This window comes from Apteryx rowi, unplaced genomic scaffold (assembly GCF_003343035.1).
Source record: "Apteryx rowi isolate R43461 unplaced genomic scaffold, aptRow1 scaffold_256, whole genome shotgun sequence".
Taxonomy (NCBI): Eukaryota; Metazoa; Chordata; class Aves; order Apterygiformes; family Apterygidae; genus Apteryx; species Apteryx rowi.
In genome coordinates this window covers 1,170,481-1,186,782 of record NW_020448930.1, presented here as the reverse complement: position 1 = coordinate 1,186,782, position 16,302 = coordinate 1,170,481, and the positions used below count along the sequence as shown (strand labels likewise).

The 16,302-nt window shown below is 41.8% G+C and overlaps 1 protein-coding gene across 2 annotated transcripts; it reads right to left on the bottom strand.

The window, feature by feature from the left end:
- Window positions 1-921: 921 nt before the first annotated feature.
- On the bottom strand, window positions 922-9,378 carry RSAD2 (radical S-adenosyl methionine domain containing 2). Of its 2 annotated transcripts, none has more exons than XM_026067251.1 (6): window positions 8,838-9,378; window positions 8,539-8,700; window positions 7,917-8,146; window positions 6,696-6,845; window positions 4,795-4,827; window positions 922-4,233 (listed from the first exon to the last, which is right to left on the bottom strand). In XM_026067251.1, exons 1-6 carry the CDS (start codon window positions 9,199-9,201, stop codon window positions 4,117-4,119), a joined length of 1,056 nt encoding a protein of 351 aa, XP_025923036.1. In that variant the 5' UTR covers window positions 9,202-9,378; the 3' UTR covers window positions 922-4,116. The 2 variants fall into 2 exon arrangements, with proteins under 2 accessions (XP_025923036.1, XP_025923035.1); XM_026067250.1 differs by having other exon boundaries at window positions 922-4,211; window positions 8,838-9,377.
- Window positions 9,379-16,302: the final 6,924 nt, after the last annotated feature.

Genomic DNA, 16,302 nt, shown 5'->3' with positions numbered 1-16,302 from the left:
CCTTGCAAGAAAAGGAAAAAGGGAAACTGAAGGAAACCATGATGGTTGCACAGCTGTTTTGCAAGACCTGTTTTGCAAAAGCAGCTGCTTTCCTCTTGTTGGTTTACGCATCAAGCAACAAGCAGTCTTCTTTTATAAGGCAGGGAGACACAAAGGAGCAGAACGCGCTGGAGAGAGCAATGGGCGCTGTCTGGGTGATTTACTCAAATGCAGCGTTCGTCCCTGCCAGAGCCGTAGCGAGTGCGAGGCAATGCAGCTGCCCGCGGGAGGCAACTCGCAAGGCAGAAACCGTTGCCTCGGCGGAAAGGCCCCAGCCCCACTGAGCTGCTGCTGGCCCAGCGGGGACCCAGCCGGGGAGTCCCATGGTGAGAAACATCCACATAGGCGGAAGAAAAAAATGGCAAAGAGAGAGGAGTAAAAAAAAAAAAAAGCTAAGCATACCCCCTCCCCAACCAATTACTGCGAAAAGCTCCATTTCAGACCCTCCAGTGCAAGAGTTTATTCTGCACCCTAAAGATGGGGGCATGAGCCTGGAGAGAAACCGCCTCGCTTTTGTCCATCTCTAAATTGACTAGTTTTTCTCTCTTATTTACCACAGCAGAAGGTAATTGTTTTCTCCTCAGATATTTGTGGACAGTTGTGTCTTTCGTAATGGCTGTCATTGAAACAGCACACCGTATTTTAACTGTCTTCTCCCAGCACAGCCCAGGCCACTCAAGCATGTAACAAATGCTTTTCAGCACAAGGAGAATCAACGCTATTGTTCTGTGTTTCAGCCTAGATGTTGCCATTGGCGCTGCACAAGCAGACCCCCGTGCTGAATACAGACTTCATCCAGAATTACCACTGTCTTGTGAATGCACTCAGATTTTGTTATTATGGGCCTGGATTATATTTTTAAAAAAGAAACTAGAGATAAACTTAAGAAAATAGAAACATTTATTGCAATGTGCAACATACTAATGTGTAAAATAGCATGAATTCTATGACAGTATCATTTAAAAGTTCATTATTTATAACATTCATATACATCAGGTATCCTTCACACTGAAAAAGAGAACATTTGAAAATGCTACAGTATGACAGCTTTATTCCTTACTCAAGATATATTCTTAATGATTTAACTTCATTAATTCTCTCTCTCAAATTCTCATTCTCTACAAATTTTACAAATATGAACAGCTGCATAATACCAGTAAACTACAGTTTAAGTTACTGCCTGATCCAGCATTTTTAGCAAGTGCTTAGCTGCAGTACTATGAGATTACATATGAAAATACAATTAAGCATATCTGTGTTTACAGGACTTAAGTTTAAATCCTGACTCTTCACAGTCACAATGTGCATGTAATCTCTCAGCCTGGGAGTAGCCCTATTGAGTTTAATATTATGTTTCTAGACCCATGTGAAAGTTAGACACAGCTGCAGAATGAAAGCCTAAAATCCATTTTCTTCCAGTAAAAACTGTGCTTATAAACTACAAAAAAAAAAAAATCTTTCTAGGTTAAGCAAGCTGTAGCTGTGTTGAAAATTAAGCCAAAGTCTTCATTTCCAATGTACACAACTGGTATTTCCTTTGGAAAAAAAGTATCACACAGAACAGAGACTTTTCCTAAATTAGGTATGGTAATAAGAGGCAATGTAAAATCTTTTGAAAGCCAACATGGAAAAATAAGAACTCAACCATCTGATGAAAGCAATCTTCAATGTCTGTAGGCTATTCAAACAATTTCACTTTTTCAGCTCCCTTTTATTTACCTTGCAGCTTCAACCTCAGGCAGAGAGGATCTCTTGCAGCAAAAGAACAACCATTTACAGACAGAAATGCCACAGCAAAGAATGGCAGCACTTTTGGAGCTGAACAGGAGTTTGTGCCCCTCACGTCTGTGTGCTGTGATACAGCTGGCATTTTCAGCAGAAGCAGCAAGCTGGTAGATTTAGTGCTACATTGATGCACTAATCTTTGCTCATGCTGCGACTGAGCCAGCAGCAAAGAAAAACRCCTTTTTTCTACCGTGCAGTATATATGCTGAGGAAGATGCTAGATTCAGCATTTAAGCAATGGGAACAACAAGAAAGTCAAACACCACAATTACTTAGATTTGCTTTGCCCATAGTTTCTCCTCAGGCAGAACTCCAGCTGAGGTCAGTAAAATAGCTGCCAAAAGGCTCTGGGGTTAATGTGTGTGGGCCACATTTTAAGTGTCCTTAATACCGATAGAAGAAAAAAAATACTGAAATGTAAGTGTATAGAAAGTACAGTGATTGCAGAATTCTAAAAGACAAGACAGCACCATTAAGACTGTACATTTAGAGTTAGGACAGTAAAAATGAAAAGAGAATTCTGAAAACTCTAAAAAAAAAATCAACTAACATTACCAGAAGAAGGAAAGAAAGTGTAATTTTCTTTACATGGTGTATTTAGTGCATGCTGGGTCCCAGCTGCTGCAATATTTAAACATGTGAGAAAGTCCAGGCATGCTAGCTCACTTCTGTTTTGTGCAATGCTTATCCCCATTGCCTTCACACAGAGCTATACATCGAGGGGGGCTTATTAAATTTGAAAAGCTGTAATTATAAAGCCATAAAAATTACCAGGAAAAAAAGACAAGAAATAGGGCAACATATTAAACTATTGCCTTTGCGGGGTTTTTAACTTTTTTCTATTTTAGGTTGATGCTGCTAGCTCTTTGAATCAAAGGCAGCCATCACAAAACCTAGTTAGTTTCACTGAGGACCTGCATGCTGGTAACTAGCAAGTAAGAGTGATTACAGAGCCAAGCAACTTTTAAAACAAGGTTACATGATATATGAACTTTTTCATTTGTAATTCCATGGTTTAGCGAAATAAAAAGCATGGGAATAACAGACCTAGCAATCAACAGAAGGTAGTGATAAGTGTGTTCCATATTATTCATTCATTCGATAAGGAATCTTCAACAGAATTGTACATATGAGGAGAGAAAAACAAACAAACAAACAAAAAAAGATTGGTGGAGAAAAGGGAAATGGAGGAAGTTATGAAAAAAAAGCAAACATTGTTTTCACTGTAAATATTTGTTAGAGTAAAGGTCATTGCCAATGTGAAATAAGAAGTTGCTCACCAATGGATAAATGCATTTCTTATGTTTTGAGGAGCAATATCATGACCACAGCATTGTTTTTACAGAAAATTACATCCCCCAACATTTTTGCAAATATTGTGTGAGTATATGCAGGAGAGGGAGAAGAACAACATTTCTACAATTACGAGTTTAGGAATTAAAATTGCCAATTTTTAATCTTGATTTCCCTTTTGATGTATTCTTTATTAGAGATAATGATAACTAGATTCTGACCCTCATTAATCCTGAAAAAGTCAGGGCTGCTTTCAAAATTGGCCCTCTTGTGATCTTGTAAGGAATTGCAATATACCTTTCCATATGAACTATACAGAAAATGTTTCCTGATAAGAGTTTCCACTTATCAGTCATTACAGTTGTTTACAGTGAGTTAGAGATTGGGATTTTTTTTGTTTTGTTTTGTTTTCTTGCATGCACACTTATCTATTATCTTACAACTATTTCCCGAGTGGCATTATTGTTGTGGGGGGGGGGAGGTTATTGGTATTATTAACTCTGGATTTATTGCAAACAGATTTATTGAAGATGGCTATAGATGATTATTAAAGCCTTCAGTTGTCTCAGTACCTGTCTTTAATTTTTCCTGTCAGTGGAGCCATACTGACACAAACTGTGATAAGTTATCTTAACAGTTTGCCCTTACAGTCCTTCATACAATAAACTAGTAACTAGATTTCAGGGGTCTATTTATATGAAAATTGTATTGGTACTTGGTAATGTTCAACCAAACAATATATAATAACATAATCTACATTCTAAAAACATTAAAATATTCACCTACAGAGTTACTGAACATCAATCTGTATAATATACCATGTGTAGTTAAAAACATTTTATATACATATATACATATATATATATATATACACAGACATATACACATTTTCTTCACAAAATGCACTTGCTGTAACTCATTTAATTGAGTTACCAGTCCAGTTTCATGTCCGTTTTACTCCACACATACTTTCCTCCTCTTTTTAGGAACATCTTCTCATCAAATCCACTGAATTGTATAGCTGCTTCTACTCCAACATCCAGGATAGATTTGGAAGGCTCTTTTCGCCCATTTGTACAGTTTAGAAAACGCATCTAGAAAATTCATAGGTAAGACCTTCGAAATTCAATTTGTAAAGCTTAGTTTTTGTACAGAATTAAATAATTTGCACTGCAATCCCACAAATGTGTGTTTAAGTTACCTGCCTATGAACAGTTTCACTGTTCACTGCCCTGAGAAAGACTCAAAGGCTCATACTCATACAACCTTGCAAGAACAAAGTCATACCAAAAATGCTGAAGGTTAAAAATTTAGAACTTGTCCTCAAAGTTAAGTTTCAAAGAACCTACTTAGTTTGCATGTAACTGAAGAGCAAACATTTAGATAATAATAATAAAAAAAAAACAGCAATGGCTTGTCTAAAAAGATGTGTAAGATACACTTCTACACTCACAATGCAATGATCACACATACAACCTGATGCATTTGGGGACCCCTCCTTAGGCCATACTTATATTCCAGTTCTGAATATGCTTAAAGGAAAGAAATTATATCTATTCCTTATACCACATGGTCAAAATTCTTTTATAGAACACATAGTAAACTGAAGTGGTTATCACTGTTGTATACATAGGTATATATTAACAGACGAATATAACGGATCAAATAAAGACTTACGTATTCATCCAAAATGAGGTATGAGTCTCTCATCTGTAACAGATCAAAAGAAAAGCTTAAGTTAATAGACAAACTAAAACTCCATTCAAGTGAAAAATCAAGGCCAAGACAAATAATTATTCTTTCAAAGTGTAATCCAAATCTTTGAACCAGTTGATGTCTTCCCTCTGATTTCAGTGAGCTTGGATCAAACCTTTTTTTTTTTTTTTTTAACATACTGGAATGATTAGGTCATTTTCCAAACAAATGATGTGGCCATTTATGCTGGGGTGTTTCATTGCGACCCTAGTAAACAAATATGTTAGTGGCAATCTCCCAGCTCAAAAAGCTCTCAGGTTTTCCTGCACCAGGAAATAGGCCAACGGTTGAAATAAGATATGTTCGCCCAGCTAACTAGGCACCTCCTACCTGACCCCTATAATTTTCTGGGTATCTGGAGTTTGCTGCTGTGTAGGCCTGGAAGTCTGTTTGATCTATTTGGGGTCCATCTTCCACACAATCTTGACAGAAATTAGAAACAACATCTCTTCCACTATGGGAAGGAAGAACCAAACATACTATTTTGTTTTTTTTGGTAGGACTTCTTGAATACAAAAATGCAGGAATAGTTCTGGCTTCTCCTCTAAATCCCTTCTCTGATGAGTCCTGCCACCCACCAAATGCCTTCCACTGGACTACACAGTCCCACTTCCGTGTGCTCTTCCTTCCTTTGGCACAGCTAATCTGGAACACTTTGCTGCAGAGTGGTACAACTTCAGCAGGAAGATTGGAGTCATCATAGTCTAAAGCCTGGCAGTTTAGACACTTTCCTAGTAGTTGAGATATTTGCCTAGGCTAAGGTAAGCAGAAATCTCTTTCCTCTGAGGTGAGTGTGTTACCCACTCAGATGTTACCTAATAAGACAAGCCAGTCTGCTCACTTGAGCTCACTTTACTTAAAACAAGTAAACTGTAAATGGAGGGCCTTAATCTCTGGAGAGGAAAAGGAAGGAAAGAGGACAGATTTAAGACTAGACTTAACTGGCTAAACTTAGTATCTCCTCACTCAGTTCATAAGCTTTCTAAACAGTGAGCCTTCTAACTCCACTCATGCCACATAGAGAGTTTGTAGGCATCTAACAGAAAGTTCCAGGTTCTACCATCAGGTACTAAAATCCTTTATTGGAGATAACCTAAGCTAGATGGCAGCTCAGCATATGAACCAGCTAGGTTTTGCAGTCACTCAGGAAGTCTCCTCATGAACACAGAGCTTGAAAATGCACTTCAAAGGCAGTCAGATCAACAATGCTAAAAATGCCCCTCACTTTACTGTGAGGGGAGTTACTAGCAAGATGCGTCAGGCACAAATACTAGTTCCTGCTCCTCTGAAAGWAAATACATTTGATGCCCAAAATAACGCTGACTGGGATGATATCCTTACTTGGCATAGGTAAGTGACACTGCCATAGTGTGATGGCACGGTGAATCTCTATTAGGAGACTGTGCTTAGAGTATAAACCGTGTTTGTGTTAACAGTCAGCCTTATCAGACTCTTGTGACCTGGTAGGGCAGAGCTCTTCAATTCCTGCGGGGTTAACTGTTTAGAGCTCAAATGTAGAAAATCCATTTTCTACAGTTTCTGTGCTGATACTTTGAACACCCAGGTAACCAAGCATCTCACCACACCACACTCTGACAGAATTCCCACTGGTTTCCACAGAATTGGGATCAATGCCTTTGTGCTCAACAGGAAGCCTTACAGAAAAGTACAAACACTGCCACCAAAACAAAGCCAGCTGCCGAGAGTGGTACTGTAGTACTTTTAGCCAATATTAATAGGAAAAGTGTTAATAATCATGAAAGTATCTAGTTCTTAAGCCAATTTGCTAGAATAAAGCTATGAAAAGCCAGTTTCAATTTTACCTTCTGATTAGACTCTGGTACCAAGCAGGAGACATCTTTGTGGCGATCCAGGAATCGTTCAAAGTCATCATCACTGATAAGAAACTTTTCTGCATCTCTCAGACCATCCTCACCACAGTTCTCCCCTTCGATGAGAAGGCACTGGAATACCTGAAGACAAAAAGCACCTGAGGAAGAGTTTACGTTTTTACTTGCCTTGAGGATGAGACTGCCATGATTATTAAAGCCTTCAGTGACAGTACCTGTCTTTAATTTTTCCTGTCAGTGGAGCCATACTGACACAAACTGTGATAAGTGAATAGTACACAAAGGGCACAGTGTAGAGTTACTTTTCATAAATTAACTGGAATAGTTTCTCTACTTAACAGCTTCCTTCTAAGGACAAAGTCCTCAAACACAGTCAGAACAGAATTTGGGGAAAAGGTGCCCTTGCCACCAACGTGGTCTGCAATCCCAGAAAGTAGGGCAGGAAAGTTGATAAATTAAAATGCACGTCATTTCTTCCTTATGCTCCTTTAGTGGGACCAAGATCTCACCTATAGGGATTTTTTTTCCTAGTTGGAAAATATTGCTTGTATATCAATTCAAAGCTGTTTCTATTAAATTATAATAGTGTACAATTAGCATACAGGAATTATATGGGTTCTATCACCCCAGTGGGTCCTAACAGCTGAAAAATTATTCCACAGGTCCTCCCATGTTTATAAGGCACATGATCTTTACCTGCTCTCAAGCCAATAACATAACATAATTAATACATTTCTAATAGAGTATTAGTGGTTAGTATATTTTATAGTTATGATATTTTCTATAATAGAATATTAATGTACAGTGTACACTAATATAATGCTAATATTAACTCTAATGTATCATTATACACTAACTTTTCTTCATTCTTTCTAAACTATGGCATATTTTCATTAAAGACCTTCTATCTTATCTTTACTGTCATAAGCAACTAGACCTATATAGCCTGAAATAGTAATTCCCTGGAAATATCACAACAGAAAAGATTCTTGGCATACTGGGATCCATTTAAGTATAAAAAGAGACAGAACTTGCCTCAGCACCATGTAACATTAATAACAATTCTGCTTATACCACCCCCAGTTGGAGCTGGAGGGCTAACTTAGGTAGTTAGATGTTCAGACAATTCCAGAATTTCACTTCCCCATTAGTTTTCTCTGAGCAGAAGATAACCTATGATATATACTACTTTACCTTCCAGCGCACAGGGTTGAGTGCCTTGATCTGTTCATTCATATCTTCCTCAACATTAAATCTGTTGATGACTGAATTTATTTTGAAAGCAACAGCATAATCTCGGCACCACTGTCTCAGTTTATGCAGATTTTCCACATGGTTCTTCTTTCCTTGACCACGGCCAATTAAAACATTGACTTCCTCATCAAAACTATCACAAGAAATCGCCAATATGTCTAAATATTCACCTGAAAACAAGTTTTAAAAATTAATTAACATTCATAGCTTCAGTTAAAGGTTGTCAAGCATCTGCCCACTTTCAGTTCCTCATGATCTGTCACAAACGAACCACAAACGCCACAGCAGCAGCATCTTCACCACACCCTCCCCCAGCATGATGGACATACTCTGATTTTATCAGACTATTATACCAACGAGGCAATATTACAAACTGCACATGTTCACAACATATAATTAACAATATTTCACTGATATTTACTTTCGTTTTGCATTTATTGTAAGCGACCCACTAACAAACCATCTCCCACTTGCACTAAAAAAAAAAAATCTTGCTGTAAGGCTGCACTGCGAAAGCTCCCAAACCAAGTCAGTGCTTCTGTGCATGTCGGTTTTTCCTTACCGTACTTCTTGAACCACCACTCTCTAATCATGCTGCCATTGCTCACGATGCTGACACTTGGTAGCTTCAAATCCCTCTTGCAAAACTGGACCAGTTTGCCCACGAACTCGCCTCTGTCCTGAAGAAATGGTTCTCCTCCCGAGAAGTTTATTTTCTGCATTCCTAGGAGAGGACCAGAGACAGGAGGATGCCGTGAACCTCTCCCTGCCTGTGAGCCTTCCCCTTTCGGGCGGCGCCCGTGCCCGGCGGCGGCAGCGCTAAAACCTCTGTGTAACGCCGCTAGGTCCGGCCGGACTCACCCGCCGCCTTGAGCATCGCCAGCCCCCGCTTGGCCTCCTCCAGGGGCAGCACGAAGGAGGTCTTGGCCGTGTGGAAGCAGAAGCCGCACTTGTAGTTGCACTGGCGGGTGAAGTGGTAGTTGACGCTGGTGGGCGTCGGGGCCGCCCCGTCCCGCTCCTGCTCCTGCTCCCGCTGCCGCCGGTGCCCCGCGGCGGCGCTGGGGCCGGGGGCCGAGACCCGCCGCCAGCCGGGCAGGGGCAGCGACAGCAGCAGGGACAGGGACAAGGGCGCCAGGCTCCAGCACAGCGCGTCCAGCCGCCCGCGCAGCGCCGACACCGCCCGCGCCAGCGCCAGCGCCAGCCGGCTCAGCGCGCCCAGCTGCATCGTTTGCCTCGGCTTGGCCGGGCGCGGCTCGGCGCGGCTCGGTTTCGTTTGGCTCGGCTCGGCTCGGCTCGGCTCGGCTCGGTTCGGTTCGGTTCGGTTCGGCTCGGCTCGGCGCGGCTCGGCTCGCCCCTTGCAGCAAGGCGCGCAGCCCCCCGCACTTAAGAGCGCGGCGGCGGTGGCCCGCCCCGCGGTGCCGCGGCGCGGGGAAACTCTCGGTTTCGCTTTCCTTTCCCGCAGAAGGGAAACTTGGCTCCGGGCCCCGCGGCCCCCCCAGCGTGGCTGCGACCTGCTCCGTCCCCCTTGCGCCCTGCTCCTCGGCCGCGGCCCGCCGCGCAGCGTGGAGCAGCGCCCGCGGTCCTGAAACCGTGCACCCCCGGCGCTGGTGGATGTCACCTGCAGGGCTGCGGGCACCTGCTGTGGGGCAAACCGAGGCTGTTCACACCAGAGGCCCCCTTTGCATCTGTGTGATCTCGGTGGCTCCAGTTCTCCCAGTTAAAGAGGGTATGACTGGTGAAAGGGACCCTTCTCAGGGACAGCCGTGAGCTCTTTGAGTTTAAACAGGTCTGCACAGCACTCCAGGTCAGGGAGGCAGATTGCTGCAGGTTAATGGGGAAAAAAAGTGCTTGACGTATATTTAATTCTTGGTCTCAAATGCTGCCTAAAGCACTTCAAGCAAAGCTACGGCACAATGTTGAATATAGTGTGAGCAAAGGTGGCAGCTGCCTGAGGTGCCAAATTGCCGGGGGCAGGTGAACACCTATCTTGGCAGTGCCAAGAGAGACCAAGCACCAATTCCTGTAGTCCTTGAGTCCTTCATGATACAACAGCTATCATGAGAGAGGACTCACGAGGCTTATGTTACAGCAACAGTTGCTGTCTTCAGTCCCAGGATGCCCTCCACAGCCTGCCAGCCTCGCATGCTGCCTTTCTCCTTTGGGTGGTTTGTCCTCATTCTTGCTTGGCCAATGTCAGCATTGCTATACTGCTGAGATCCTGAGCCAACTCTTTCTGAATACATCACAAACACTCAAATCTGAACATCTACAAGCTGTGGGATGGCTAGCAGGTTTATATTTGAGCTTCACTCACTTCCATTTACCTGCCAGAACTGCTAATGCAGCAGCACAGACTTGGCCTCAGGTTGGATTCTTCTTCCCCCTTAGAAAAAAGCAGTAGGAGAATTAGCTTAATCCTATTTGCCACTTTTAATGTGAAACAATACTTGCTTCTGCATAAAAAGGTAGGTTGAATAGTACTGTTATTTGCTATCTTTAATTTCCCATCACATTTCTTTCACTTTCCTAGATCTGGTCTACTGGCCCACTAATGGCTGGATTAGTGAAAAACTAATCCAGGTTTTCCCACTCAGGTAATATTTGGTTTCTCTATCAGCTCTCCTGTTGGAACTGATTCATGCCAGTAAGGCAGGAAGGGAGACTTTTTCCTGTATCTAGCCCTGCTACTACTGCTTCACAAACGTACTGTTGCAGCATGATGGGAAACATTTCAGTTCCCAAGGCTTCCAAAATTGTCCATAGCTTGTCAGTAGAGACTATTTGGACATGCAACCATGGATCTGTGGGTCCTTCCGGTTTCTTTGAGGTTACATAAGATACAAGCATAGGATGAAAGCAGGATTTTGTAATAAGAGAAAGGGTTTGTTGATCACAAGCTTGAGAACAGAATTGCATAAGGAGAAAAGCAATGCAATGCAAGTTTAGACTGACCTGACATTGAATTTGCTCCTTGGTTATTTCAGCGTTTCAGTTAGTCTGGAGAAGTCTAGTACCCTCTGTTGCCCCCTAGTGCTCACACATCCTTTCTGCTTCATGTTAGGAACTCTAGCTTCATACCTTCTCTGGCCCCAGTTCAAATTTCTTTCTCACCTCATTCTTAACTTTTGTTCATGTCAAGTTGAGCAAATGCAGATGCAGTCAGTATAATCTTTTCCCTTCCTTTGAGTTTAAAATCTTTTACTGAGAAAACTCCTGGTAGATACAACATCTTAAAGACAGTTACAACACTTTTCAAGTCATGCATCACAAGAAATACTCAGTGCGTTTGCGTGCATCTGTGTTTGTATGTGTGCATGCATATACATATGCCATCAAAGCCACAGCCTCTGACATGCAATTAGTTTTGCATTGTAGTGAGAACACCTGTGGGAGATCTGGCGAGGAGTCAGTGACTGGCAGAGTAAGTGGTAGCCGGCCCAGCATGTGAAACTACACACTGACCAAATTCCCATCAGGGCCAGGCATGCATACTCCATTTTGTCAACAACGTCTAGCTGCTTCCCGGGCAGTAGCTACCCAAGGTTAGCACAGCTGAGATAAGGAAACAGTTCGAGGAGATTTAAGGGGCCCTTATGAACAATGGGGGAAGTCTTGTCTGTGCGTCCAGCCTGTGCATCTGACCCGTACCTCCAGCAGCCTCCCATCGGCAACCCCTCCTCGCGGTTCCCAGGGCTCCCTGTGCAGTCTGTAGTGTAAATCCTTTATTAAATCTATCCTGTTTAACCCCCTGAGTATCCCTCTCCGCTGGTATCCGACCCGCTCTTGCCCGCCTTGCGGTCACATGCATAGAGATCTTGTTCTTGCAGGTGACAAACTTATCACTTAGCTCACCTTGTCAAGTAACTTTCCTGACCTTCTGCAAGTTTGGGCTTTACAGAAGATCCACTGAATAGCCATGAAGTTGGCAAAGTGACTTAAATCTATTGTAGCCTTGCCCCTGAGCTCTTTGCCTAGCGCTGAGGCAAAGTGCTGGATAGGAAAATAAGGTCCAAAATGTGTAATTTCCAAAAGTATCAAAAAATCCTAAATGATTACCAATTTCTCTCAGCACAAGACTTGCATCTGATATACAAAGATGCCAAGAGTAAGGCAGAAGACTGCTGTTCGAAGAACCAGTAGACCAGAACACTGCTATTCTTCAGATGCTTTTATATGAAAGGATCTCAGGGAACAGAAAGTGCAGAGAACCTGATACTCAAGCTTACTTGAGACTTCTTGTTCTCCATAATTTTCTCTATGCTACCTTACAAAATGGCAATTATAAAAGCTTTCTTCATCTTTTTGCCTCAACTTATCTCCTGAGTATGTTTTCAGACAACAYTCTCTGTGTTACCTGTAAAGGCCATGTGTAATTGTCACCACAAAGTAACTACAGACCAGGACATGTTCCCCCTACAGATGTACAAGTCCTAGCAGCACCAAGAAAGGCATTTGCATTTTACTTTCCAAACTGTTCTTCTAGCTCATGTACTCTCTGGTGAGACCTATGAGAAAACACAGATGTGCATTTTTGTACAACGGCTTTGAATCTACAATAATTTTTTTCAAGAAAGAACTGTAATCAGATTTTCTGGCCCGTAACCTTCTAGAGGAGGCTCAAAAATAGCATGATATTCTTTGAAAGTGGTAGCAGATCTGATTCCTTCCCTTTGATTCCTATGGAAGTTATCCTGCAGTGGGAGGACAGGGTCACAGTACTCAGAATGTTTCAGTTTTGTAAATATGTACTAAAAGAATCTTTTAAAAGTAAATATAGTTATTCAAATAATGGTGTACTTGATGATAGAAAGGTACACAACTAGCATGGAAGCATCCAACTGGAAAAATAGTATCCACAGATAATGCTGCTTTGCTCTCTAATTGCTAGAGAGGCAAAAATTTAAAACAAGAATATATTATTTATCTAAATAAATTATTTGTATTTATTTAAATAAAGAGATTACTTTCTTCAGTGTGGCTAGTTTCAGTTCCAATCAGACAGTATCCTGACAGGAAAAAAATTACTGACATGAACCAATAACATAAGTAATGTTTTTTACTTCCTGATATAAGGAGGAGCCATTCTCATGCCAGTCCTGTGGACCATCAGCAGAGTACAGTTTGAGAACCATTCCCTGAAATGATCCAAGGACAACCAGGCATGTCATGCCATGGCAGCCATGGTTGTTAGCACTTGATAAATGTTTTCCTTATTGTTCCACTCCCAGCTAGAAATTCTCCCTCTCCCACTGCATCTGCAGCACTATAAACAGAATTGTGTCCAGGGACCTTGCACTGCAATGACTCACTCCTCTTTGTGATACGAGAGCCCAAGGAGTTCCCACCGAAACTGCTAACCAGAAAGTTAAATCAGACATGAAGTGAAGCTATGGAACACATTGCCACAGGACGTTGCAATTTAAATATGAACTCACAGATTAGGCACGTATGAAAGAAGTCCACCACGGGCCCCTAATACACGATGATGTATACATGAGCTCCAGCTCAGGAAGTATTTAAAGAGATGCCTCCTAGAATCTGGGACAATGTGCCAGGAGACAATCTCTCCGCTGTGTTCTTCCTGTACTGTTCCCCAAATATCTGGCAGCAGTCATCAGCACAGACGGGATAGGTAGGTCTTTCACCTGACATTGTAACTTTTATGGTCTTATGATCTTATCCCCATATCATTATCTTTACTATCTTTAAAGTTTATTCTGCATGAAAACAGCCATTTCCCATTCTTGTGTATTTTATGTAATCGTACAGGCCTTCAACTTAAGTAATTTCTCTAATTTCCCGCTGTGTGTCTCAGACAGCTGTTTATCTACACTACAAGACTACACTTAGATATATTTGTAAAGCTATAGGCTGACTTATTTTCACATTATTTTTTTTCTTTTCCACTTTGTGTGGATCACAGCGTGGCTGAATGGTCATACTGCCTCTTGTTGTGACTGTATTTCTTCCCTGTGGCTACATATAAGCAAAACAGGTCCTCAAAGATATGAAGAGGTTACAGCAGAATAGTGGTTTTTACATAACTAGCACATCTGCTCTTCAAAACATCCTTTCACATTCTACAGAATGTAAAATGATAATGGTCCTTGTGAAGAAACTGAGAAGTGCTTAGCATATATTTATTTTAAAACAGATTCATACTCTCTATACTGACTTTAAATATAGACAAAGATCCATCTTGGAGACAGAAAGCAACTGTGGTTTCCCATATTTTTACCTGAACTGTTTGTATATAATGTGATGGGAAGGGCCTAAAATCTTGCAAGACACTTTTAGGAAATTAGCCAGTACGGTAGATATCACAGGCATCTTATAAATGACGTCACAAGCATATGAGGAGGAATGAAGCATCAGCAACTTAGCTTAAGTATGCTTGCATGGAGGGTCAGATCAAAACATTGACACGGGGTTTGTTGAGGGCGTGGAAAAGGCAAAATGAAAGTAAAATCTTTCCATTTATTCAGCAGGAAGGGGAAAGGCAACTGTGGCATCAGGAAGCTGGAAAAACAGTGGAGCAATGACCTAGATAGCTCAGTGAAGGACAGAACCAATTTTCTCAAGTGAAACTTGGCTACAGAACTATTGGACCTCACAAAACTGAATAAACAAGTAAGTGGCAGATGAGATTCAGTGTAAGCTAATGCATGTAAGAAAAAAATCCAAACCACATTTACATAATGCTGAGCTCAGTAGTGGCTCTACTGAGCCACTGAAATCATTGGCTTAATAGAAGCAGCAATCAAAAAAAGTCATCAAAAAGTTGGGTACCATCTGGAGAGGTACTGAGAACAAGGCAGAAGGTATTATTTTGCTGCTCTGTAATACCTTGGTATACATAGTCGTATGTTGAGGAGTGTGTACAGTTCTGGTCTCCACATCTCAGCAGGACCTCGTGGTGTTAAAGTTATCCCTGTAACTAAACTATGAAGTGAATGGAGCAGCTGCCTTACAAGGGATAGGGGCTCTTCATTTCGGACATGACGAAGCTGAGGGGGACATCTGAGCACTGTTTACAAAATCATGAAGGTGATAAATAAGCTGAATGTGGAACTGTTATTCACCAAGCCTGCAATACAATTAGAAGTGGGTATTTATTGAAACCAGTAGGATATGAGTTTGAAATGGATTAAAAAAAAATCTTTCTACACAACAGGTCTGCACTGCTGGAATTTGGGGCCACAGGGATTTGTGGAGGTAGACTGTGTCACAGAGTCAAATATGGATTTAGACAGACTTATGGACAACAGATTCATTAATAGGTGCTAAAAGGAACAGGTGAACATTCCTAATCCAATGACTGTGGATGCTGAAGAAGCACAAGGACTGGGGGAAGAGACCACAAATAAGTCAGCTCATGTGCAGCATGTCCTTCTATCAGTGTTGGAGACAAAATATTGGGCTAGATGGACCATTAATCTGACTCAGTAGTGCATTTTCTTATGTTGTTAAAATTAGTATCTATTGGCTTATTACATAACCAACCATGTCTCACCACGTCTTCTGCCATCCATACCCAGAATCCGTCGCCATGTGCTTATGAGTGATGTGAAACAGTGCAAGAGTTCTCAGATACGAGAAAGGGAATGTTTTGCCTTGAAAAAGCCAGTTTTAGTACCTGCTGTATTTGAAAAGCCTTCATGGCTGTATTCCCAGTTCCTGCCCTGGCCCAGCCTTTCACCGGTGTCCTTAGCATTGACAGTTTCCAACTGATATAGCTGATCTCTAGCTAGGCTGTCACTGCCTACCAGCTGTTCCATTCTCCCTGCAGACCTGCCAAACAAAAGATATTTGTGCAACATGCTTGAAGCTGACCAGAGGAGGATATCAAGTTTCTGCAGAATCTCTTGTCAGAAAATATGTTCTCTTGTAGAATATACTCTTTCAGAAGATGCATCAGAAGCTTACACATACGTATCTCTAAGTGGTAGCTTTCTAACAATTGAAAGAGCAAAGTAGACTTCTACAGAGGTGCACGTTCTCTTTTGCTTCGGGTTATATACTTTAAAAACTCGAAATCCACATTTTGGACAATATCACTCACAGCAGCTGTCATGAAACTAAATAACTATTACAGCTATTTGCAATGCTTCTGGTTCCTGCCTCCAAATCGATGAAAGCTGAAATTGGCCAAAAGACATTAGTCTGGACTCAAAGCCATCATAAAGCTATGAAAACACTGTAGGCTTGTAAAAGACCATTCATTTTACCCTCAGGGCTCTGCGTGCTGCTCACGCTGCTCAGCGTGATCCCCCGCTCTGCACCAAACACGCTCCCCTCGGTGTCCCTAAAACCGCGGGGGGGGGGG

Bases quoted from the DNA above. Each gene is read 5' to 3' on its own strand.
- RSAD2 (XM_026067250.1), bottom strand. From the start codon at position 9,201: ATGCAGCTGGGCGCGCTGAGCCGGCTGGCGCTGGCGCTGGCGCGGGCG. The intron at 8,701-8,837 runs GTGAGTCCGGCC...GTCCTCTCCTAG, and splicing joins GGCGATGCTCAAGGCGGCGG to GAATGCAGAAAATAAACTTC. The intron at 6,846-7,916 runs GTAAAGTAGTAT...TTTTGTCTTCAG, and splicing joins TCAACCCTGTGCGCTGGAAG to GTATTCCAGTGCCTTCTCAT.